The 25,849-nt window shown below is 43.0% G+C and overlaps 2 protein-coding genes across 6 annotated transcripts in view; both read left to right on the top strand.

Annotated features, from left to right (window-relative positions):
• sez6a (seizure related 6 homolog a) overlaps positions 1–17,869 on the top strand; it is a 75,734-nt gene extending 57,865 nt beyond the window's left edge. Inside the window, exons 4-18 of one of the 4 annotated variants that reach the window (XM_028983439.1) lie at positions 483–675; positions 6,621–6,806; positions 7,300–7,468; positions 8,535–8,701; positions 8,846–9,040; positions 9,435–9,573; positions 13,376–13,572; positions 14,021–14,215; positions 14,949–15,140; positions 15,375–15,569; positions 15,940–15,978; positions 16,170–16,275; positions 16,362–16,461; positions 16,808–16,814; positions 17,441–17,869. In XM_028983439.1, the coding sequence (XP_028839272.1) occupies positions 483–675; positions 6,621–6,806; positions 7,300–7,468; positions 8,535–8,701; positions 8,846–9,040; positions 9,435–9,573; positions 13,376–13,572; positions 14,021–14,215; positions 14,949–15,140; positions 15,375–15,569; positions 15,940–15,978; positions 16,170–16,275; positions 16,362–16,461; positions 16,808–16,814; positions 17,441–17,457 (2,097 nt within the window). In that variant the 3' untranslated portion in view covers positions 17,458–17,869. Of the gene's footprint in view, positions 1–482; positions 676–6,620; positions 6,807–7,299; positions 7,469–8,534; positions 8,702–8,845; positions 9,041–9,434; positions 9,574–13,375; positions 13,573–14,020; positions 14,216–14,948; positions 15,141–15,374; positions 15,570–15,939; positions 15,979–16,169; positions 16,276–16,361 lie in introns of all 4 variants that reach the window. The other 3 variants (XM_028983438.1, XM_028983437.1, XM_028983436.1) reach the window with 3 other exon arrangements.
• Positions 17,870–18,652: 783 nt separating this feature from the next.
• Positions 18,653–25,457, top strand: phf12a (PHD finger protein 12a). Of its 2 annotated transcripts, none has more exons than XM_028983305.1 (15): positions 18,653–19,109; positions 19,762–19,943; positions 20,251–20,323; positions 20,419–20,848; positions 21,530–21,650; positions 21,809–21,941; positions 22,023–22,187; positions 22,258–22,413; positions 22,490–23,072; positions 23,158–23,250; positions 23,355–23,504; positions 23,602–23,703; positions 23,797–23,879; positions 23,978–24,116; positions 24,333–25,457. In XM_028983305.1, the coding sequence occupies exons 3-15, from the start codon at positions 20,273–20,275 to the stop codon at positions 24,707–24,709; spliced, it is 2,583 nt and encodes an 860-aa protein (XP_028839138.1). In that variant the 5' UTR covers positions 18,653–19,109; positions 19,762–19,943; positions 20,251–20,272; the 3' UTR covers positions 24,710–25,457. The 2 variants fall into 2 exon arrangements, with proteins under 2 accessions (XP_028839138.1, XP_028839137.1); XM_028983304.1 differs by having other exon boundaries at positions 18,653–19,341.
• Positions 25,458–25,849: the final 392 nt, after the last annotated feature.

Raw genomic sequence — 25,849 nt, 5'->3', positions numbered from 1 at the left:
AAATTAGACAAATATAGAGATAGACTACAGCTGCTTACCTTTGTTCTCAGCAAGTACAATACAGCTGCTACATTCCTTGTCATTTTCATGATTTATGTGAGCATTTCCTCAGGAGCGATTATCACCTGCCTGCTAATAATCATATCGCAGCTTTCATTTCTCCCATGGGAGAAAGTACATCTGGTTTTTGTGCTGAAATTGATGAACATTTCCGAGTTCAATTATTTGTGCGGATGAATGGCAAGGGATCTTTTTTAGAATCAGGGCTGTAGTTCTGACCAAAAGCAGCTATTAGGAACACCGAAACGTCTGGAGAGAAGACAGAATACTGATATCAGGTGAAGCTTCTGGAGACTGGACGAATGCATCATGTCATATACTGTAGGCAGCTGCTTCCCCACTCTGTATGGGAAAACGTTAATAATGGAATATGGAAATGGTCTGACGTGACCTATGGCTGTTGATCTTCTCCTCATCCACAGGTCCAGAACTCAACTTTGTCAGAGAGGCACAGGGTTACTCTGGAAGACCTGGGGAGTATGGAGCCTTCTGTCCTGGCCAACGAGTCCACGTTGACTAGTGGGTTGGTGGTGCGAAGTGCCAGCAATCAGATCTACGTCCAGTTCAGGACAGACCAGCACACTGAAGCAGGCTTCCTTATGTTACATTACAAAGGTATTTTTCATTTCAGTATTCAAACATACACAATGGTTTTTATTCATACATTAAGTTCCCTAAAAACAAAAGAAAATGTGTTTTCCAGTTTTAATATCAAAAATATCAAAAGACAAGAAAGAAAAGCCTTGTGGTGCAAATACATGTTTCTATAGCAGGGGTTGGCTGCTCTATTAATAAAATGTAATTGTCATGGTCAGCAAGATCAGCCGGGGAGACAGTGACCCGGAAACGGAAGTGAGAGCGGCCAGGGAGGACTTTGTTGCTTTGTTGAATTAAATTCCCTTTAAAAAACGGCTGATTGATTCAGCCTTTTGTCTACAACCTTTGCCCATTGCCAATCAGTGGTGTCCATCTGTGCCACCCAAGACACCCTCCCATCCAACCAACCATCCCAGCCAAAGCAGGCCACGAAGGAGGGAAGGAAGTCCATACACTGAGTCTTTTTGAACATGAGTGTAAGATGAGATGAGGTGAGATGAGATGAATGGCTGAGATGAATGAAAAATGACTGATGACTGATCAGTAGTCCTGCGTACTGGCTTGAAGCCATCCGCAAGTGCCCGCCACTACAGTCAGTTTCTGAGTCGCCCTGCTGAATGGCCGCTTTTCAACTTCAACGCCACCAGACATGGGACTATGGGGCAGGCGTCCTCGAGAATCCGGAAAACCCATGGGGCACATCGGGATCTTGCGGAACATGAAATCAACATTGGCCAGGGACACGGGGGCTGTCGGCGTCCTCCAGGCGAGTCACGGCTCCTTGGATCTCAGAGGGGCAGCATTGGCTGCGTCCAAATTTGGTCGGGTCATTCTGTCACGACCATTTGGCATGGTGAGGCAGGTGATCTGGAACAATGACAAGACATGACAATGAAGATGGAAGCATTCACACGAAACGGGAGACATCCGGGAACTGGTAACCTGTAACAAAGACCCAACGGTGCACAGACACGAACAGGGCAGCTTTATACAATCAGACAGGTGAACACAATTAGGAAACATTACACAGGACGAACGTCAAACGTCAGCAGTAACTTCAGCGTCACCATCAGTTCCAGCCTCCCATCATCTGATCCCACCATTCAGACCATGGAGAAGAGCAAAGTGGGTCTGACATCGGCTTCACAAACTGAGACCAAAAGAGAGATGACCAAAGGTGACTGGAGAAACACCCTTCTGTATTGACCCAAGGAGAGAAAGGGACACTGTGTGGGGAAAGGGTTTCTGAGTTTCCACTTGTTCCTTTTCATCCGGCAGAGGAGGAGCTTCTACATACAAGGAGCTTCCACATACAAGGGTTGTTTCCATAAGGGTTCAGTGTTTGCCGTCACCTGTTGGAGCTCCAACACCTTGGCGGTAATAAAGAAGGCCCAGCAGCGACTCCATTTTCTAAGGATCTTCAGGAGAGTTTACCTGAGGAAGGAGCTGCTCCATTCAGAGTGTGCTGACATATTGCATCTCTGTGTGGTACTTGAGCTGCACACTCAGAATCAATCAGAAAACTTTATTAATCCCGAAGGAAATTGCTTATGGCAACGGCAGGGAAGAAGTCATTACAGAAGGTCCTCAACACCGCAAATAAAATCATTGGTCACACTCTTTCTGGACATTTCAGATGCTGCCCTCTGGCAGGAGATTCAGGGCACTGAGGTTGAGAACTAATAGCATGAGTTTACAACTAGGCAATAGCACTCATAAACACATAAACTGCAAACATACACAATGCATCTGCTGTGCTGCTACTACGTTTTCAACACTCCTGTACAGATTTGTGTTTATTACATATTTATTTTACGTTATGTGCCTCTTCTTTTATGTTACTACCTTTTAATCTTCCATTGTTTTATGGCATTTTGTACTGGGGGGTGGTGGGCAATGACAATAAAGTATTTGAACTTAAACTACAATTTCCCAGTTTGTACATCTGTTATGTTATCTATGTTCTGTGAATAAAATATTGGCTCATTTGATGAGAAAGACTCAAAGTAACTTTCCTACTTTTCCAGAATTCTGGTTGTCTATCAAGAAATGATGGGGCTCATCCAAGGTCATATATATCTGCAAATTACTTACTGCTGAACAGATGAAGATTATGAATATTTCACATAATGTTTCATTCTCAGTCTTAATATTTTAGGGTGTGTGTGTGGATGCTGGCATGAAGTGAAGATTCAAATAGTCATTAAAAGTTTCAGTTAAAGTTTTATCCAGTATGACACTATAAAGTACGTGAATGAGAATTTGACATAAATATGCCAATTTGGAACTATATATAACTGATTATATTTTGTTCCCTTATATGTTTTAACAGTATTCAATTTTAGTTGAAGTTGAAGTTGAGCTTTATTATCATTTCAGCTACATACACGTTAGACAGTACATAGTGAAACGAAACAACGTTTCTCCAGAACCTGGTGCTACATGTAACATTTAAACAAAGTTTTATGTCCTCATCATGTTCATCATATTCAGTATGTTAAACAATGTCTGGTCTGATTGTCAAGAGTGTTTCACAATGAAGATATACTGCAGGCCAAGGGCTCAGTTAAGAATGTGTCAGTGTTTCTGTGATCAAGGATGCTTTAACATTTTCTGAATGGATGATGAGAGGAAGATCTTAAAGAATTGTGAAGCCGTCAAATATGCTGCTATTCCATGCTCGTGCATTTCAGCCTGCCATCCCTGAGTGACATATCACTTCCCTTGCTTCGCAATATGGCCCTGGTGGCCTAGCAGGTAAGGAAGCAGTAATCCCGTAATCAGAAGCTTTCTGATTCAAATCCCACACCGCCAAGGTGCCACTGAGCAAAGTACTGTCTCCACACAACAACAACAACATTTTTTCTTATATAGCCCAAAATCACATACAGTATGTCTCAATGGGCTTACCCCAGGTGCTTTTCAAAAAAGTGAAAGAAAGAAAGTGAAGTGATTGTCACATGTGATACACAGCAGCACAGCACACGGTGCACACAGTGAAATTTGTCCTCTGCATTTAACCACTCACCCTGAGGGGTCAGTGGGCAGCCATGACAGGTGCCCGGGGAGCAGTGCATGGGGATGGTGCTTTGCTCAGTGGCATCTCAGTGGCACCTTGGCAGATCGGGATTTGAACCAGCAACCTTCTGATTACGGGGCCACTTCCTTAACCACTAGGCCACCACTGCCTTTCATGGCTGCTCACTGAATGCAGAGGACACATTTTGTTGTGTCACTGTGTGCTCTGCTGCCTTGAAACATCAGCTTCAAAATTAATAATGTAAATGGTGCGTCTTCCATGCAGATCCAAAATGCATTTTGTTACAGTCCCAGTCATAACAAACATGACCCTGACAACATGACCCATAATTTTCATTAATTTCTCAGCTCATCAGCTCATTTAACTGATCAAAACATTATTTTGTACAACTAGTCATTTTGCCTATACTTTATTGGTGTAAAGGAAAATTGCTCTCAATAACTGTACCAAACACTAAAGATTCCTGTCCTTTCTGTCATAGAATTAACCAACCAATAAGTACTATGATCCAACCCAGTAAAAATATTTTGTCCGACAGAAGTGATTACGTCTGTGAGGCCACGGTGTCCCTGGCTCACCTGGTGGCACCAACTCACTGTGTGTGTGCTGGGTCCTAATCACCTCAAGGCCCTGTCGTGCCTTGTGTTACAAATGTGTTTCCGTGTGATGCTGCAAAAATGAGTTTTTCCTGCCACAGCACAATTTTCTTTTAGTTTATGAAAGAAAAACACCCCTTTTGAGCACCTGCTCATCATTTACCTAATATACCATTACAACAGCAAATATTGCTGTTGTAACATTTGAAATTATCCAGCAGATGTGTCTGTCATGACCTTACCATGTATACAAGGTCAGAAAATTTTACATGGGTAAGGCCATAATTTCACAGCAAGTGGGAAGGGAAAATAAAATGTTTCATTGCCGATATAAGGTAAACAGGAGAAGCAAACCTATGAAGTGTGGTGTTCTGGATCTGACTGGAACTTCACTTAGTCCTATGGTAATCATGCCATCATAACTGACATCATTACCATAACATCTTTCTATCAATATATAATTGTTGTGGTTGTTGTGGTCTCTCTGCTGTTCCTCAATATGTTCTTAAAAAACATGAATTAATTTAGCTGTGTCATTGAGTTTATCAGACAGTTGCAGCATCAAGTGGTCAAAAAAATCTGAAGGAAAACAAGAGTCAGCAGTTTGCCGGAGCTCTCCTGTGTTTCTGTCATATCATTTTTTTTTTCATTTGCAGGTTTCACATAACCGAAATAATCAGGGTATGGAATTGAGGGTGAATTGAGATCATTTACTTTTCCAGATCATTTCAGATGACTAGTAACTGTTATATTATGGCCCCTGGATGCTCCTGAGTAATAGACATGGACTCTCAGGGTGAACAAAACGCCTGATGGAACAGTCATATTGAATACCGATGCCTTTTCCCTCAGCCTCAGTCTCCCTAAGCCTCTCGCCTGCTATTAGGGCAGAGACATAAATCAGCGACTTCAGAGCAGCACATTTAACACGTTCTCCCTCCGGCATGGAAAATATAATGACGGACATTAAATTAGCATGTGCTTTTTGCAACCCCACTGTCTGCTAATCTGCCCTGCTGAAGTCACTATGGTGCAATTATTTGCAGTAGCAGAACAATCAGGCTTTAAGCTCTGCGGCAGAGCAGGAACAGCAGACAGAAAGATCCTGTTATTTAATTCTCAGAAGATTGCTTTACGTTGAATGAGGTCTGTTGCCTCCAGCGGCCCCTCTATTGGTTCAACAGAGATGGAGATTGTGCGCTAATAAAGCTGTAATGACAATAGCAGAGCTCAATGGAACTCAGTGTGTTACCACCGACACGAGCACTTCTGAGGCCCGGCATGGAAAAGTTTGCGTGGGGAGAAAGAGCTTTCATTACCCTGGCGCGTGAAAGAGCAGCAGGTAAAGTGAAAATCAATGCTGCTACAATAGCCTCCGTCCAGGCTAACTGAGGAACGATAAATGTCCCACATCTCCAGGAGCACAGAAAATAGTCTCCAATAGCAAACGCTGGACCAAAGCACTGTGTCATACACAAAATCCACCAAAATGTGGCGATCCATTTAACAAATGGCTTCAAAGGAAACCAGTAACAGTATGGAGCACATCGCAGCAATATGTAAAAAGGGACAAAGGGACTCTTTGAAAGGCACAAAGAGAGGAATAGCATGCTGATTGCTTTTGGAGAGCAACCTCCCATCTTTACATTGATAAAGAAAACCTACCCTCTGACAGAGAGGGAGTGAAGCTTCGCAAAGTGTTGTGGTGGCAGCAAGCCGTAAAACTGTGAGCTTTAATGTCACTTGTCCTCTGCAGGCAAGAAGCATTTGAGAGGCAGCAGTTAGGAGGGATGAAGCTGTTTTATGTACGAACAGACCCGCTGGGCATCGCTTGGTCACATGGCATGAGTGTTCCTCCTCACCTTCCCCCCTTACGTAGATAACAGTCTCAGGTCATTCAAATTCTGCATTCAGCCACAAAATTATGCTGCAGCGTAGGATGGCAATGGGAGTAAAATGACCTGACAACATTAGTGAACCTTTTCTGACACAGTGGTGATTGGTGTACCAGCCTGTGACAGATTGTGTGTTCTCGAGGAACACAAGGAAGGGAAATATAACTGAAACTGTGGCTGGAAAGAAGAATAATGTCACAATAAAGTAGCTGTTGGCAGCCCAAGCTGGTCAGATGTCTGGTGCTGTTTGTACCTCGTAAGAAGCTAATATCGCATCTTGGACATTTCTAGAGCTATCTAGGGCCACTACAGTTTAGGGGAAAAACACAGAAAAAGAAGGTCCCAATTTCCAAGGTCCCTTTAAATATAGCTCAGCATTTGCTTGTTTAAAAATGCACATTTAAAAATCTACTTTGTTCCTTCGATCTTTAGCATTCGTGTTGAGCTGTGCTCCTCCACACAAGCCAGCCAATGGCGAGGTGACAATCACCAGCCTGCAGCCCCCGGGAGAGGCGTTCTTCTTCTGCCTGACGGGCTACCAGATCCAGGGCCCGTCCTCTCTGACCTGCCGCAATGCCACCACTCCCTACTGGAGTGGCAGAGAGCCCAAGTGTCTTGGTAAGACCTGTCTCTGAATTTCACTCATCGGTTTGAGACATCCTCAGAAAAACGGTCTATAATTTAATCATTTCAACGTGCCAGTCTTACGTAGTGATGCTGCTGAGCTGGCTGGATTTAGATAGGTTTCTCTTCTCTTTAAATTATTTGTTGGTGAGTTGGTGGATTTAACAAGATATAATTCCGAGCCATGGACTACTATAAAACTCATTTTATAAATCTTAATACGGTTTTGGGAAAGAGCAACGAGCCTTCAAACAAGCAATGGTGAATTTTTTTCCTTTTATTGTTAAATGTTCAGTAGAATGTTCTGGCCTTTATTCTGGTTGTGTCTGGGTTATTGAACAACTAAATGAGGACAGGTAAAAGGAACTGTTATTAATAATAATGGTTGTGGTATCTATAGGATGTAGACAGTTTGCATCACTGTCGTGTTCCCCCTACTTGTGCTTTGTTGTGTATAATAGTCAAAACTCTGCCTCAATCTTTTTAGCCTCCTGTGGAGGGATGATTAAAAACGCCACACTGGGACGCATCGTCTCTCCAGGGTTTCCGGGCAACTACAGCAACAACCTGACCTGCCACTGGGTCCTGGAAGCCCCTGAGGACCATTGGCTCCATGTGCATTTTGAGAAGGTGGCCTTGTCTGAGGATGATGACAGGTAGGACCTCTATAGCTATCAGGATTATTCACATATCGTTTCGCCTCTACAGACCTGCGAACAGCAATTTCTGGAGTGACTTTCACTCAGTGACTTGTTTGCGTTGAACAAGCTTTCAGACCCTCACACCAGGCCCTAAAGAGTCAAAATAGTCCAAGAGGGAACATCATTTTTAATCGTCCCAAGTAATTACTAATAACTCCTGGTGTTCCTTAATTCAAATTAACAGGGAGGCCAGAGAGACACAGGGAGTGGAGATTCAATTACAGTGTCTCAAGGCTATGGTAACAAATGTCCATTTAATGAAGGTGCTCTCTAATGAACTAGAATGAAAAAAAGAGTGTGAGAGTGGGTTCTTTTTGCCCCAAGTACATAAATATAATGATAAAAACATAAGTTAAATGCCATCTGCAAGAAATCAATTTGTATGTCAGTGTGAATCATATTTCATTTCAGCCACACATAGCAAATGGCATCTAATCAATACAAATTGTAAATCTATAAATGCTTTGAATCCTAAATAAATACATATAGACTTTGTTTATTTGTTTAATAGTTCAGATATTAATATTATTCTTATTTATTCATTTTGAATCTTATTTTCATTTACTTTCATTTCAATCAATACAGCACATACAGACACCTCTCTAATCTGACCCCACGACTCCCCTCTTTCCAGTCACAACCATCTCTGTCGCTTCAGTGCTGTTGCGGATGTCTCTCTGTTTCCTCTCCCCTTTTAATTCCCAAAGCACTGCAGTTATATCCATTATAAAAAGGTGTTTAATTGTTTTACACAAGTGGCAACATTATTCCTAATTTGAATATGAATTCACTATTGATTCTAACTTCACTCTAAATATAACAGTCAAACAAGAAGTGGGAATATTAACTGTTATACACTCACAATTAATTTCAAGACACAGCATCTATGAATATTAACAGTAATCTTAGATTATCACTCATGAATGAAAGTTTTCTTTTAAAATATAAGATAATTTGCAAAAATTTTTGAGTGTATTGAAAACCACCAAGCTAATGCTAATTAATCCTTTTGCTATTTTAGGCTTCTAATAAAGAATGGCAATAACATAGACTCACCAGTGGTGTACGACTCCTATGAGGTTGAATACCTGCCAAACGAGGGAGTGGTGAGCACTGGGCGACACCTTTTTGTTGAATTCACGACAGACAGTTCAGGAACCTGCACCGGAGCAGCCATCAGATATGAAGGTATGGATCTCAACATCCAAGCAAAGTTTGAAAGAACACTGTCAGAGATTACACACCTAGACACGCACCTTCGTCTAGAAGTTCTTTATGAACTCTTTTTAACCTGTTTCAGTGCAGTTGTAACGGAGAATATGTCTAATTCAGCCTTCACTCAGGGGACCTGCTACCAGCCGTTCGTCAAGTATGGGAACTACTCCAGCAGTGAGCCATCCTATGCTGTGGGCACGGTGGTGGAGTTCTCCTGTAACCCTGGCTACACCCTGGAGCAGGGCTCGGTGATCATTGAGTGCATAGAGCCCAAAAGTCCCCAGTGGAATGAAACAGAACCAGCCTGCAGAGGTGAGAACGTCCACTGTTCTGCTGCAAGGTACAGCAGGTGTTCACTAAAACACACACACAGACCCAACAGTTTATTATTTTTATATGATCCCATAATGTGTTGTGTTGATTCCAGTGGTAAAGACTTCATGCTGACCAATGATGAACATTTTTTGTCTATATGGTCTCATTTCCTTCAACAAATATCAAATCCATAATTTCCTATCATATATGTTCAATGTTTTGATATTTAAAAACTTGATAAAGTTCATGACACTGCACGTACCTGTCTCTGGAGAAGCAGCTAGTTCTCTTGTTCTCTTCATTGCCTTCGCCAGTACCCGTATACTTGTGTATAATCTCAATTTAAATGATGCCAGTAATGAACTTGTTCCGTTCTGTTTGTGTGTCATAGCTGTTTGTAGTGGAGAGATCACAGACTCAGCCGGGGTGGTTCTCTCTCCAAATTGGCCAGAAGCCTATGACAAGGGCCAGGACTGCATCTGGGGCATCCACGTGGAAGAGGACAAGAGGATCATGTTGGACGTTCAAATGTGAGTGCCAAACCCAACGGATTGATATTTTTCCACTCATGAAAATTACCTTAAAGTGCTGGAATTAATCCATGGTGTATATCAGGGCTTTCAAACCTTTCTTTCAAGAGGTCCATATGGACACATACTATAGGCCAATATTAGTAGATTATGAAATATAATGTTATTAGAAATTCATATTTAGGTCACTAAATATGTTTTACACAATTTACTTATGAAAGGAAAAAAGTTCAGTGAGCCTTCAAAAAACAATGTCAGGGATGAAACTACACACACAAAATGTATATATGTATTATTTATTTATTTTTTTATTTTATTTAAGACACTTCAAATCTGTTAGTGGGCCATACTGTACTGACTGGAAACTGGACAAGCCTGGCATAAATAATAATTTCTCTAATTATGGACACATAACTGCACAGATGAGTTATACTGTATGTGATTAGTAACTCCCTTCAAATTGGGCCAAATTACTTTACTAGTCACTGAATTGCTGAATTAATGAGGGTAATTCTAAATTTTCATACATTTTACCCATTTGTTTCAGTTTTCTTATTCTGATGTTCATGAGTGGGTGCCTTATGAGTCAAACCCAATAGAGGAATAAAATATGTCAGCACTTTGTCTTAATAAACATTAGGGTTCAGGATGTGGGACAAGGCAAGTTCAGGCCAAATGGGGAACTTGCACATAAGTGCAAACTGAGTTTGCGTTTATACTGCTCGAGCTGAGAAGGATAAAGGTGCAAGTGAATAAACCAAAGGATGTTTTAAACAACAAAATTAAAGAGGCCGTAAATGGCAGCAGACAAGACAGGGGAATGTGAGAAGGAGCAGCCTAATGTTAAAATTAAGCGCAACAAAAAGGGAAGCAGTTTATAAGCCCAGAGTTCAGTGGCAGCTGATGCATGGATGCATGATGCATCAGGTCATGACTCTGAGGTCATACATGTACTCAAGATGTACACACACACACACACAGAGAGAAACAATAAAGCTGTGCCTGTGGTTCTGGCAGTTTCTCTCCTCTAAGCTGAGGTGAGGGGGGAGAAGATTAAATGTGACAGATGGAGGTCTGTTCTCAGAGTCAGACTTTCTCTTAAGCCCCCACTGGGCGAAGCAAGCTCTCCACTATTTCAGCAGTGAGGCCTGTCAATTCTCCACATTGACGATACATACACAAAGAAGAATGAGCAAAAAGGCACTTGTGGAGCCGCGTCAGTGCATCGCTGTAAGTTCGCACTGAGACCTGGTGGTCCCGTGCTGGATGCCTCTGCAGTCGTGAGCTCATCTCCGCTGTGGTCCCCTCTTTTTTCCCCACTAATGAGATCGCTTTGCTCTCTCATTATCACTCGGTGTCTTTCGCCAGAGTGCAATTACAGGGAACAGTGTGCATAACACAGGCTGATGAATTGATTTAACATAAACAGGAGGGCAGAGCCGCGTTCATTATGAGCCGGCTCAGCTACTCAGAGGCGCAGGTGACAAACTCCACACCTGGGACTAGTGGCACCTGCTGAGGGGACAGTGCCTCCAGAAACGAGATCAAGCCAGATCTGGCCGCTGGGATCAGTGCATAAACGAACTGATGTTACCATTGGACAGGTTAATTGTTTGGAAATGGAGGTTAAGCAGAAGGGTCCTGATCTGTGTAAATGGCTTTATTTGCAAATTCTGTAATATTTGGTGGCGAGCGTTTCTTGTTTAAATGGTAACTGTGACTTCTGGCTTAGACCCAAGGTCACAGTGTCTTTGTGTATAAAATTAATTGAGTCAGATGCCTGCTGGGAATGCAGTTATAAAATATGGCCTCTGCACCTGCTCTGACACCGTAGGCTGGTGACCAGTGTACATGTTCACCAAACACCTTTGGTGTCATGTGAGGCTTTTTAAAATGCATTATTTAGATGAGTAATTATTTTTCATTTAGAGGAAAATACACTTACAGACCAGCCTTGGTGTGATTTCCAGGCAAGATGAGGCATTTTGGTCAACAGTTAGACTATTGAGCCCTCTTGTGGAGTGTATGGGTAAATGCTGAGGCGGTTATGTTGTGCTTTTTGCTTAAAGATATATCTGTTTGTGAATTTATGCACTTTATTTTGTAATGATACTTTATAAAAACATATTGAATAAAACATATAAATGCCTCATGTAGATATTGTCTCAGATCATTCCGTATTCAGAGATAAACGAGGCTATAATGCAGAGCAGGGGGGGGGTGACAGGCTTGCTTCTGTGTGGCAAAGTGTTCTGCTGGCACTCTTCCCTGGCACAGGGTTCTGTGGGCGTGAGACATGCCCTCAGGGGTCACACATTTTCCAGGAAAGTGATTAATAATAATGGCATTTTAATCTGCCTCTCAATCCCATGCAGGCGCCAATGTTTTGGAATTGTATGAGGCAGAAAATAACATTCTAATTAGTATAAGACTAGTATATTCAGTATAAGTTTTATACTGAGATTGACAGATTGTGTATTTGAGGTGAGAATTTGTTGGCTCTGCATAACATTAGGAAACGTCCATTTAAACACAACCTGCCTGTATATTAAAGTGAATGAACTTTGCAGATTATAACATCTGGTTGGCAATCAGCAAAATAAAATGGGTAAAAATTACATTATATCAAAATAAGTAAGACTTCACAGGACCCTGATGGTCCACAAATGCTCCAGTCACGTTGAAGTGGTGTCCTAATGCAGATGTACAGAAAACTATGCACGTTGCACAGTTCAATTGGCAGAGTGCGGGAAAAATGCTGATTGCTTTGTCAGGCTTTCAGGGCAAAGCTTATTTTGTCCAACAAGACTGTCTTAGATCAGGTTGAGCTGCTGTTATATGAAGAACGCTTGTTATATGACTCTGTAACACTCAATTAAGTGAAGTAATGTTTTTTCTCTGTTAGGGTATTGGATTCTTTCTTTTGCTGGTGAACAACTAGACATTTCACTTGTTTTTTTTTTTTGTTTTTTTTTTAATGGAGTTATTGTCACTTGTGATACACAGCAGCACAGCACAGCACACGGGGCACACTGTGAAATTTGTCCTCTGCATTTAACCCATCACCCTGAGTGAGCAGTGGGCAGCCATGACAGGCGCCTGGGGAGCAGTGTGTGGGGACGGTGCTGTGTATCACAAGTGACAATCACTTCACTTGGTTTATTTGCAATAGATCAGATGCTGAATTCACACAAGCACTGTATTTTCCCAGTTTCTCATGCAGATCCCTTCAAGTCACCTTCTCAGAGCAGAAGGTTCAGAGCCCATTTAATAAAGCTATTCTCATTTGTTTAAATGAGGCACTTCTGTGTGAGGCAGCGTTGCCCCTGTCATGTTGCCCGTGTCATGTTATTCCAGTCCAGACACCTAGCAGTGTTTCATTCTTTGTTTTCCTTTGTATTCCTTCACTCTCACATTGTACCTCCCTCACTTCCTGGTGTGGTATGACATTTTCTTCTCCTTAAAGGAGCATGTATCAAGTCTTAAGACTCATGACATTATTTGTATTAGTAGACATGTGTCTTTTGAAATATTACTGCTGCTTTGAGAACCTTGGCACACAAGCATTTCATTAAAAAGTGATTTAAGATATCATTTAAATTATAGCATTATACTACACATATTGGAGAGGGAGAAGAATAAAAATAGGTCTGAATAGAAAAACGGTGCTTAACCTATTGTATAATAATGCAGTAATCACATAATACCTCTGGCACTCAATAACGTTTTTAATTATTAACTTAATTAAAGTGCATGTTGTAGGTAGCGCTTTTAAAATGTTGTGTCTCTTGTCTTTCATCAGGCTCCATTTGGGACAGAATGACATGCTTACATTCTATGATGGCGATGATCTGACCGCTAATATACTGGGCCAGTACAGTGGTTCACTCCCACGCTTCAAACTTTACACCTCTATGGGCGACATCACCATTCAGTTCCAGTCAGATCCAGCAACCAACATCTATGGCTACAACAATGGCTTTGTGGTGCATTTCTTCGGTGGGTTAAACTACACAATTATCTGGAATTATGCACATTTCAGCTAAATCCTGATTGTCAGCAAACGTTCACAGCAAACGAGACACTTTCCCACACTTTTCTCTGTCATAGTTTTAAATGCGTAAATAACAAACCTTTGTCTTAAGAATTAATTTGTGAATAATTTGTTCCAAAATTTGTATTGATTGCTAGCCCTAAAAAACGTGGGAGAAGATATTAAGTGTAAAACTATTTCTGTTCATCACTCATGTATCGTTGGTAATACGGTGAGACTGATGGAACCCTGTAGAACTTACATGTTATAGACACTGCTTCTGGTTAGCATTTCTTGTACAAGACTCATTCTCGTATATTCCTAAAGCTTGTCACCATGCCAGGCATGTTTTGCTGGTCTCAATTTCATAGCCAGACTGTATTTGTTGTCTTTAATCTTTGTTCCCAAATACAGAGGTACCTCGTAATGACACATGTTCGGAGCTGCCGGAAATCACAAACGGCTGGAAGAGTACATCCCACCCCAACCTCATCCATGGAACGGTGGTCACCTACCAATGTTACCCAGGGTACCGGCTGGTGGGTTCAGAGGTTCTCATGTGTCAGTGGGACCTCACATGGAGTGGAGATGTGCCCATCTGTGAAAAAGGTGAGTTGTTGAAGCATTGAACTCTTCAGGCAACTTTCAGTCATCAGTTCAATTAGTTCTTTGTAAAATAACTGAATAAATTTAACATTGGAATTGAGAGGGTGTCCGATTTTGGTGTATATTTGCCATGATGTGGCCTTTTTACTCAGCAAAGGGTGCCTAACTCCCCCTTTCCTCTAGAGACCAGCACTGGCCTATACTCTGTAGATGTGGTTCTTGTCAACTGAGTTCACCTCTCCCTTGTCACTGTGTCATTAAGTGTCTGCCCCTTGCTGCCTGGTCTTGTATGTACTGTAATGTCTACGTGTGTTACAATTCCAGGATTTCTAGGACATCCCAGTGTGTGCCATTATTGCTCTGTTTGGAAGTCCAACCTTTTGGATTTTGCATTTTTTTTTGTCATCTTTTGATAATGTTGTGATGCCTGGACTGGTCCAAGACACAACTAACAGTACATTTTGACAGGTAGAGATGTTGTTGAGGGAAGAACTGCTGCAGAATGGACTGAAGATAAAAGCTTTCTGTCAGTCATTACTCCAGGGTTTCTGGCAGAGCTTGTGGTGAAGTCCAGGGGATGTAGTGTGTAGGCATTGGCTGGATGGGTTTTGGAATAGTTGAGTTGTAGGTTGTATCTCTGCATTCAGACCCTGTGATTCGTTCATTGACAGATTTTTTTTTCTTTTTAATCAACTCTAAGGCTTTCAGTCATCATGGTTTTGTCTGCTTTTCTCAGTGATGGCATGTCCAGATCCCGGCACAGTGGAGCACAGTCGGAGGGTGGTCTCTGGGGTCCGCTATACTGTGGGCTCGAAGGTCCAGTACATCTGCAACAAGGGCTACGCCCTGTCAGGAAGCGGTGTGCTCACCTGCTACAACCGTGACACATCCGACCCCAAGTGGAGTTCGAGACCACCAAAATGTGCCCGTGAGTCCTGAACATTTTCTGTCAGATTGTACAGAATCAGTCTACTTCTCATATATATTTTATATATTTCTGACATGGGTCATTAATCGAATTCTGTAATGCACAAATGTAGGCGAAATAGCTGAGTCTTGTGAATGTGGAAAAAAGCACAGAAAGAATGTATATGTATGTATGTAATCTGAATATGAAGTGTGAGTGCAATAATTTGAACAATTTGTCTTGGTCTGGTGCCAGCTGAAAAATATGAACCATGCCGAAACCCTGGTGCCCCCACCACTGGAGTCCAGAGCTCCGAGAAGTCCTACTACCAAGCTGGAGAGAGTCTCAGTTTTTCCTGTCGGAATGGCTATGAGGTGCAGGGAGAGGCCACCATCCGCTGTATCCCTGGACACCCATCTCACTGGAGTGGTGCGCCCCCTGCCTGTCGAGGTATGGAGCAAACCCGTGATGTCTTGGCAGCAGGAACTATAAATCATGTTGACTGAATTACTGAATTACTAAATGTATTAATGTTTTTATCAACCAGCTCTTAAATTTTCAAAGTGAAAGTGAATAGAGAGCAAGTTAGCCAAAAACCTTGGTTAAAAGCAGTGGTGAATTCAGTAGGATGTCTTAAATAATAAATAATAAAGAGAATTAGGTCTGTCCTAATAGTCTCCATTATTTTAATTTCTGACATTTGTGTGGTTGTTTTAAAAGGACTTTATGCAAATTGTCCTTTTGAACCATTACATTTTCTTTTTATATGGTCAAGGTTCACATTATGTTCGTAAGTGTTCATAATGTTGTTCTTTTTCAGTCTCCCCAGTGGGTTATGGAAACGAGGGCCAGGCAAACGGTAGGTTCATTTATTTGTCATAGATGGCAAGTGTACAGGCAGTCAATTGGGTGAGAGGAGCCTCAAGTTACTGCTTACTAAGTCATGTAATGTAAACCCCACACACACGAGGTCTGTCTCTGGAACATACTCATGATTTCTGGAAATATTAATGGCAATGTATGTTTATGTATGTGTGTGTTTTTTCTTAGTTGCCGCTACTGACTTCCGCATCGAAACAAACACAGCTGTCACAGTGATGGTGCCCATTGCTGTGGTTTTGATGGTGATCCTGGCAATTTACCTCTACTTCATTAAGTACGTGTGGGGATACAGAGAGATGGGCAATGTGCATGATAACCGATCATTTCATTTTTTAACAGGGCTTCTCTTGTTTTCTTCAGACTCCAGGGAAAGTCCCTCCACCTGTCTGCCTTTTCTTCTCCACCATATGACAACATGACAGAAGAGTCTGCCTTCAACAATCCCCTTTATGAGACAGGAGTAAGTATGGAGTCCATGAACCTCCAAGATGTGGACTCTCTCAACACCATTGTCCTGTCCTGATCTCCCGTCATCTCCAACTTGTCATTCCGCTACATCCCAGCAGAGGGCACTCTTCATGTCATCCTTGCATTGTCATCCTGGGGCACAGGTTTATGAATTTCATGCTTCATGTTCCTCCCTGGATCTTAATGTAATGTTGTCATGATTTAAACTGGCTGCTACTGAAATAACGTGAACATGTTAATTGTATGTTAGTTGCAAATATTTATTTATTTAAATGCATATTGCATTGCTCTGTTATAACTATTGTCCCTGTCTGTCCCCAATGTGGCTGCACCCCCAGAAGAACGGTGAGGTGAGACCCCTTGCTGGAAGTGCATGTCACCATTAAGCATTTCACCTTTCACCCTATCACTGGTCTGACCTTGTGTTTTTTAATCTGTCAGAAGAGCCGGGGCATCTTGAATACATCTTGTTTTGTGGAACATTTTCCAGTTTTTTTTTCTTAGGTTTGTGTGCATGTCTATGATGTCACCAGTATCTCAGGGAACTTTTCACCTTCTCAACAATGAATGTCCCATTCAGTCAACAAGATGAGGTTCATATGTTTGCAAATGGGATTTTTTTTTATGTGAATGTGCATATGTTTATGTTGATGCATGTTATCTACAGAAGATATTTTCTTTTATTCACATCATTTATCATAAATTTTGAAACAGTGTTAAGGTAACAGTGACATTTTTTATAGCATATATTGCTTTAAACAGACAGTTAACAGTTTGAATATAGAGTGCATAATACAGATACACTTCATTTAATTTACATTAAGACAGTAATTCTGTTTTGTACATAATAATTTGCAAATAATTTTCTGGATATCTAAATCTATCCATATATCTGTCATCTTTGCTCTGAGACCGGAGCAAATATCTGGGTAACAATAATCTTACTGTCTGTGCTTGTCTGGCTTTTTCAGGACACAAGACAGTATGAAGTATCTATTTAGGCACAGTTCACACAGTGGAATACCAATTCTGTCTGAGAAAGACCAAATGTCTCTACCCCGTTTTCTTCCTTTCCTCAGTTTTTTTTATTTCCTGCATACTTTGGGCTCCTGTACATACGTTTTTGTCCACAGGATATTGGCCAGGACTGCAAAGATGGTGGACAAAATTATAACATTTTTGTACCATTGCAATGGGCTTTTTTTTTTTTGGCAAAATAGAAAGCAGATGTTAAAAGAAGACCTCAACTATAACTCTCCAGCAAAGGTTTTATAAGGCCATGTGTGCTTTGTGTTGCTGTTACAACTCAGCCTGCTGTATTTCACAGTACTGGTACCTCTGAACGTCTGCATGGGGCTTTTCTTTTTTTCTTGGACATTTTGTAAATAAAGTCATCTTTAAAAAAATATGTGCTTCTGCTGTCCTGTTTTTTATATATTAAAAAGAAAAAAACAGTAAAAGTCATGTTTAATCGTGTCATATGACTGTTATAACTAACTGTTACAATTAATTTAGACATGTCCTTAACCGTGCCAATCTAGTAACAAATACCAAGGACCAAACTACAGATTCCATTCAAGTTTCATTTTTGTACCTGCAAAAACTTCAATGCTACTTCTCAACTTCTGCAAAAACTGCAATGCTACTTTCGTCCAATAGATGGCGTTTTACTACCAGAGGATCCTTTCATCCAGTGCGTGAATCTCGCCATTTTTGATTGAAATATGATGTCTGGCAATTGTTGTGGTAAACATGCATAGAATACGCTCGTTCGTTTTTCTTTTAGAGAACAGACAAAAACAGTGACTTTTACGTTTAAGAAAAGGAAAATGACCAAAAATGCTCTTGCAATTGTTCTGACCGGCAACTTACGAAAGGAAATCGCACAGGACAGAGCGCGACAGAGCGACCAATCAGAGCGCAGAACACGGAAACAATGTATCTGGTCTTGAAGACAGACAGTGAAGTGCACAAGTCTGCATATTAACCTGTTCCCTGACGTACCGTGGTCGATTTAAAGCCGAATCGAACCAAATCTCCGGACGAATGAGGCTGAAAGAACTGAGAGCAAAAAGGGGAAACGACAATAACGGTGTAGCAAAACGGCTACGTCGGGTCCAGCCTTTACCAAGATGGCGGCGCGGCGCGGCGGACGTAGTGCGCATGCGCGTGTCTGGATCTACGCAAGTTTGCGCCAACTCCGCGGACAGGATGTGTCGAGCGGCGGCAGTGATGCGTACCGTTTATCCACAACAACAATGACCGTCTCCTCGCGTTCGCACCGCCGGTGAAGCGTCTCGTCGGGAACAGCGGCAGTGTGTAGTTCGGAATTTGGCTCTGTAGCGTCATGGGAGTCGGCAGGTTTGCCTGTTCGCGCAGCATCGCTGCTCGCGGTTCGAGCGGCACAGGCTAGAGGCCCGCACAGGCCCCGCCGACAAACCTGCGCTCCATTTCGGCTGCTCGCCTCTCGTGCCTCCTGAAATACGCTTTTTCATCCAGGGAACGTGGATTAATTCTCGCCGCCGGATACGTTTTTTCTTGTTTCATTTTGCAGGGGAAAGGGTGTCGTTCCTGTGCGAGAGCCGACCGACTGATTAGCTGAAGCCGACTTTGAATTCAGCTGGGAACATTCCGGTCGCGGTACGGACCCCTTTTCTTCCGACAGCCGCTGGTGGACGTGCGTTCGCGGGGGAAACGTTCGCCGCTGACAGCGTGAATTAAACGCGTCAGCCGTGGTTTGCGTTACCCCGACCAGTTAGCTTTCAGGCTAACCCGCTGCAGCCGTCCTCTGCGCCCGGTTGTATGAATGTGGGAGAAAATGGAGACCCCGACGATCGTGTACGACCTGGACACCTCTGGCGGGCTGATGGAGGTGAGACCCTGCGGCGTGTTGTGCTTTTTTGGGGTGTTTTTGTGCGAGCCGCGGCGCATCGCTAGCCTTAGCTCGCCCATTATCAACAAACCCAAACGCAATAACCGGAGTTTCGCTGAAAAAGCGTGCGGGATCTTCTTTTTTGTTTTAATCTCATGTATGGGGCGTTTTCTGCAGCCACCGGCGTGCGTCTTCACACCGGGACACGCCGGTGGGCCGCGGCGCTCGCGTGTTAGCCCGCTAGTTTAGCCGGTGGGCTGGGAGGCAGATGAGCAGGGCCCACAATGGCTGACACGTCTCGAGTCAAGCCGAGAGTAGGGCGCCATGACCGAACTTCTCCGCCCGTAACGCGCCGCAGGCGCCAGAAGAGTTTTTTTTCTTCTTCTTTCTGGGTAAATTTAGCCGTTTTGTATGTTGCAGCAAATCCAGACGCTGCTGGCGCCCCCCAAGTCCGAAGACGGAGAGAAGAGGAGCCGCAAGCTGGACCGGAGCGCCAGGCGGACCGGACGGGCCACGAACCACGACACCTGCGACAGCTGCAGGGAGGGAGGGGACCTGCTGTGCTGCGACCACTGCCCTGCAGCCTTCCACCTTCAGTGCTGGTAACGCAGATTAGTAGCGGGCTTTTAGTAGGAGCTGAGTAACTAACTTTACCCACGTGTTACTGCATGAGTGCCCTGCTCTCTTATCTGCTCTCTCATTTCTCTTGCATATTTCCCCTCGAGTTAAAGTGTTTTTATGTGCATGTCTCACTGTGGTATGTGTTTTTGCTCTTTGAACTGCCAGTGTGTGTGTGTTTTTTTTCTTCTTAGAAACGCTAACAGCCATTACCTTGCTTTTACATTCATGGACATGGTTATTTTGTTACACTTCTTTTCTTCACTGATTTACATATTTTTCCCCTTCAAGTAATCCGCCTCTGAGTAGAGAAATGCTGCCCCCTGGTGATTGGATGTGTCATCGCTGCATGGTTCGTAGGAAGGTGAGTGTTGAGGCCACCTTTTGGTATAGGATATATAGTTTTTTTTTTTTTTTTCGCAGATCTTTTATTCAATAGTTTATTCACTTGACATTTAGAAGCGAGAGCAGAAAAAGGAGCAGATCAACGGAATCCTGGAAAGGCAGCTTGCTAAGCAGATGCCTTCTCCTGCTGGTGCAGAGCTGGAGTTGGGCACTCTGAGGCTAGACCCCACAGCAACAGTGAGCACCCCTGGCCTGCGGGTAGCTGTGGCACAGGTTCGATTGCTGGAGAGGAGGCCAAGCAGCAGGCCAGCCACGCCCACCTCAAATGCATCCTCCACAGACACGCCCACGCCCTCGGAGCAGAATGATATTGAAGAGGACCTGTTGGACGTGGAGGATGAAGCCCAGGCCTCTGAGCCCGAGAGCAGCAGCACACAGACCACCCTCAAAAGGCCCTTTGACCTCCTCATAGCTGCTGCAATGCAGCGAAACCCCACACAGTTTCAGCTGCCCAACGAACTGACCTGCACAACAGCACTTCCTGGTATGGAGCTGTCTTGAATTTAACTAGGTTATATCTTGCAATGAAATGTTATTCCATGTTTCCCATTTCAGTAAATGCATTTTCAGACAGGGAGAGTCGGAGAATTTGATCATTTGTGTGCCAAGTCAGGGAATTATCAGGGAATTTTGGTAATAGCATATAGTGCAGTAGCCAAAACCTGGTGTGTAGTTACATGTCTTTTTTCCCAGTGAGAGTTTTTGTTTGCTCCCGCTCCAAAATTGTGCAACGTTCTAGAACTCAAAATCTTTGTGAAGTCGACATATGTCCTTACTCACTTACAAAGTGTACAGGCATGTGTACATGTCAAGATATTTAGCTTAGAAATAGAGAAATTTAGGACTGGCTCACCCAAAGTGATAAAATATAACCTGCGTGTAGAGAATTTAAGAGGTGGAGTTGAAGTTTTGGTTTATTCCATTCAACAACTGTGACGTCAATGCTCATTCTATTTTAATTTTATAACCCCTTTAAATGCCCTTTTCTACTGACCCCCAAACGTTGCATTGGACATTTCTTTATACGGAATGTCATGGAAACAATCCTTTTTTTGGTGGGAACCCTGTTATTTTCTCACTCCAAATTGTTCATGCAGGTTCCTTGAGCAGCTTGTCAGGCGTTGTTCAGATTTTTTTTTTTTTTTGACTTCCTGAATGATGCCAGGAACCAGTAAAAAGAGGAGGAAGGAGGAGACGACTGGGAAGAATATGAAGAGGCCGCAGCATGAGCTGGACCATCATGGGCTGGTCCCACTTCCTGTCAAAGTGTGCTACACCTGCAGCAGGTACTTCACTTCCGTACAGTCACAGTTGCATTCTGAGCTGTCAGACATGTCCTGAATTATAGATTCAATTACAGACCTGACCCTCCTGACCAAAGGATTCAGTGAAAATGATGAGGATGGAGTGCTTAAAATCTAACCTTGGACATTGTTGTGCACAGGAGCTGCCGTTTGGCCCCATTAATCCAGTGTGACTATTGTCCCCTCCTGTTCCACATGGACTGCCTTGACCCACCTCTCACGGCCATGCCAACAGGCAGGTGGATGTGTCCCAATCACATAGAACATATTGTGGTAAGAAAAAAAAAAGTGTTTTTCATTCCTGAAATGTCTTCTTCTGCTGAGAAACGTTCATACTCTTCTGATCGGCTACAGCTCAACCAACGGAGTCTGACCCTGAGTAACCGCTGCCAGCTCTTTGACCAGTTCCAAGACCACATTTCCCAGCATGCGATCAAGGTGAACTTCTTGCAGCGGATACATCGCCGGTACCCACCCAATCGGCAAACTGCCCATTCCTACACGAAGAAAAGGCTGAAGGTGAGGTGTGCTCCTGCACTATCCTACCTGTTCTGTTCAAACCTTCTAATTGGCTCTCTGTGTTCTGTAGGTCCCAGATGCCATTAAATCACATTACCAGAGCCCTCCTATCCTGATGGCCCCCGCTGGGATCCGCAATGGAGAGCTGATCTGCACAGGCATCGCTGAAACATGCCAGCACCTTCCTGCCTCACAGCACTTAGCCAGCGAGGCTGACCAACAGGAGGTATTCCCACTGCTCAAGCTTTTAAAATATGGGATTGTGTGACACTAAGTCTCTAACCCTCTCTGAATTTTCACAGTGGCTTCGAGGTGTCATTTCGCTTCAGTGCAGCATCCTCAAACACTTGTCTGCCAAGCAGACCTCCATCTCGCGTTGGAACTCTGAACAAAAACCCTGCCTGACTACAGAGGAGGGCAGAGGCCCTCCATCCCCTTCACCTAAAACAGACTCGCCCAATGTGGCGAGACCCTGCAGCACTATTACTGCTGCAGCTCACTCTGGCCACCAGGGGGTGGTGGCTCCCCACAAGGATGGTGTGGGCTGCGGTGTTTGCACTGAAAGGCCCTGTGGGAACTGTGGGACCACAAATGGCCCTGTGCAGAGCCAAGGTCAGGCCAATGGGAATCAGAAGGACCCCCAGCATGCAAGCAGCGATCCTGCAACCACAGATCTTAGCCCCACCCTGCCCACAGTAGAGCTGCCCAATCACACCACTGACAGGGTTGTGGTTAAACTGGAGGCTTCCCACCTAAAGGCCTGTACAGGACCAGATTCCTCCGGCCTAATTAAAACAGAGCCTGGCCCATCCTCTGCGTCCCCACCACACAGATCATCAAAACCTTCACCAACGGGCCCGACCCAAACCACATCTCAGGCCTCTGGTATGTCTGACCGCTCCTCCACATGGATGTTGTGTGTAGGAAACAGATATTGTACAGCATGTCTATTTTTTTTTTGTTCGCATAGATGGAAAGGTGGCCCTGGAGTCTATATTGCCAGGTTGTGTGGATGTTGGAGGGCTGAGCACTAAGCTGAAGGAAATGCTGCGAGGTGGTGGGGGTTAGTTTCAGCTCTGACTTCAATACTTTAATCCAATTTTGCTAGATATCTTGTATGTTGGCAGGGGGTGTATAATTAAAAAAAATTCTATCTCTCTGTTGCAGATTTAGAGTTGAGTGCACTCGATGATAGGTTCATCAGGCTCTTGGCTTGGCAAAGAATCCAGCAGCTATGTGACCCTAAAGCACTTCCTCCTCAGCCCAGCATTAGCATTGTCAACTCATCTCCTGTGGTATATAACCAGAACCATGAAGGTAAAACACTCTCTTTTTTTTTTTTTTTTTTTTTCCTCCGAAGTTGTCCTTTTTTCTACAGCTCCTTAATGTTCTTATTTTATTTATTAATTTTAAGCACAAAACAAGGATGTACAGGCCCGAGCGGTGTTCTACCCTTTAACAGGGAAGGCAGGGGCAGCTGTCAATATGTGCTACAGAAGTCTGTATATTGGAACTGGTAAGAACCGTTCAGACCTGGCCGTATATGCATTGACCTCCACGGAATACCTTCATCTAAGCAGCTTGTGTTTTCTTCCCCTTTTGTGTCTAGGTGCTGACATGGATGTGTGCCTTACCAAGTATGGCCATTGTAATTATGTGTCAGGAAAGCATGCTTGTATCTTTTATGATGAGGTGGGTGGGTGTGTGACTATTATTGCTGATATTTATTGAATAACCTCAAAAATAATTGCTGAAATTTATAAGTGTTTTTTTTTTGTTTTGTTATAAAGAACACCAAACAGTATGAGCTTCTGAACTACAGTGAGCATGGGACCACTGTGGACAATGTGCTGTACTCATGTGACTTCTCTGAGAAGTCCACCCCATCTCCAGCTGGCAGCCTGGTATCCAAAGTGCAGAACATAATCCGTGAGTGTCCTAATAAAAGTTTCAGGGGCTTCAGGAACTTCCTGGTTGCCTCTTATCGGACTAAGTATATGTAGGAATGAGATTTTTGTATTTTGGAGAATTGGGGGTAGAACTTATTTGTGGGTCCTTTTTATCCAGATGATGGGATATTAGTAGATTAACTAGCTTGTTTTTTTTTTCCTCCCCCCTTCTAATGTTTTTGCTTGTTTTTTGCAGGACGTTCCAAAAAGAGGAAATGTGAAGAGGAAAAGCTGGAGCCGGTCCCAGTGGTAGATGGAGGTCTGATGAGCGGACAAGTACAGGAGGCTCATATCAGGCCCTGCAGCTGCAAGGCCAGCGGCTCCAGCCTGATTGGCGGCAGTGGAGCAGGCTGGGAGGGTACGGCTTTACTGCACCATGGCAGCTGCATTAAGGTTGGCTGCCTGCAGTTTATCTTCAGCATCACCGAATTTGCCAGCAAGTTTCTTAAAGAGGAGGAGCTGCTGACACTCAGTAGCAACCCCAGCCCCGGTCAACAGGGGGCGTCACTCTCCCTCAGATCTGCCCCCCAACTCCACCAAGTGCCGGTGCTGCACCCCAAACCTATTCCCTAACCTCCCTCTTCACAGAGAAACTACAAACACCATCATTAGTTGACTTTTACAGAAAAGCTTTTTAACTTAATTTTTCATACATTTGCATGATATGAAGTAAATTTCTCGCCCAAATTTTGTGGGCAAGTTGCACAGACTTTTTTTTTTTTTTTTTTTTTGTAAATGCAGAAGAGTTATTTGGATTTACATTTTAAAAGGGATACAGAGATAGTCCTTGATAGGAACCAATGAACAGTTGCACGGTTTCCATTTGTAAAATAATCAGAACATGTTCTATTTTGTGCCAGTAATGGTAGTTTTTATACAACAAGCTTTTTCATGAAATGAAACTTATTTTCTCCTGTCCTTTTTATTTAATGTACTGTGTTAGAAAGTGTGGTTTTGCTACTTCTGTGCAAGTAGCTTTTTGCCCAAGTCTGTGTGCACATGTACATATACATGTTTTGTGGGTTTGAGTGAGCGAGCATGTGTGTATATGTTTAAAGATTATGGTTTTGTGTGAAGATCCACACAGTTATGATACATAAGTAGTCCATTATTTCCCCACTTAAAGATGGAACTGATGGACATTCTGTACATATTTTTTGGCTTTTATATTTGTACAGTGCTTCTTCAGTCAGTGTTTTAGTTGAGCTCTGACAGTGTTAAGTCCTGTTTTCAATACTATAGTTGATATGTATATGTCTGTTTTAGAAGTATCACCAAAACATTTTCATGTATTCTCTGATTACAAAATGATTTTTTTTCTCTTTGTCTCTGAAAATTGTACATACCTGAAGATTTTAAGGAACTATCCTTCAGAAACCACATTCCTCTTGATTCTGTTCTTCCTAAAGTCTTGGGGTTTTATTGGTGGATGGTTTTTACTTGTTTTTTTTTTCAGGAAGATAACAGATGTGAAATCAAACTTCACCACAGTTGATGCAATTACCAGTTGAATTCTCCCACACCCAGTGATCATCACAAGATTATTGTATGATAATCCACACCTACACATTTTAATCCTGCTCATGACAAATAGATAATTAACTATGTCTGATTAATGTCATTTAACTGGATTAACAGTCATTAATGTTTTGAAATTCATTTCTGACCTGTTAAAGGTCCAACATGTCTTGTGTAATGTAAGGACTGCCAACT

This window comes from Denticeps clupeoides, chromosome 6 (genome assembly GCF_900700375.1).
Source record: "Denticeps clupeoides chromosome 6, fDenClu1.1, whole genome shotgun sequence".
NCBI classification, from domain to species: Eukaryota; Metazoa; Chordata; class Actinopteri; order Clupeiformes; family Denticipitidae; genus Denticeps; species Denticeps clupeoides.
This window is presented reverse-complemented; position numbering and strand designations above follow the sequence as displayed.

Coding starts and splice junctions, on each gene's coding strand:
- phf12a (XM_028983304.1), top strand. CDS start 19,276: ATGTGGGAGAAAATGGAGACCCCGACGATCGTGTACGACCTGGACACC. Junction 19,342..19,761: donor CCTCTGGCGGGCTGATGGAG/GTGAGACCCTGC, acceptor TGTATGTTGCAG/CAAATCCAGACGCTGCTGGC. Junction 21,942..22,022: donor ATCACATAGAACATATTGTG/GTAAGAAAAAAA, acceptor GATCGGCTACAG/CTCAACCAACGGAGTCTGAC.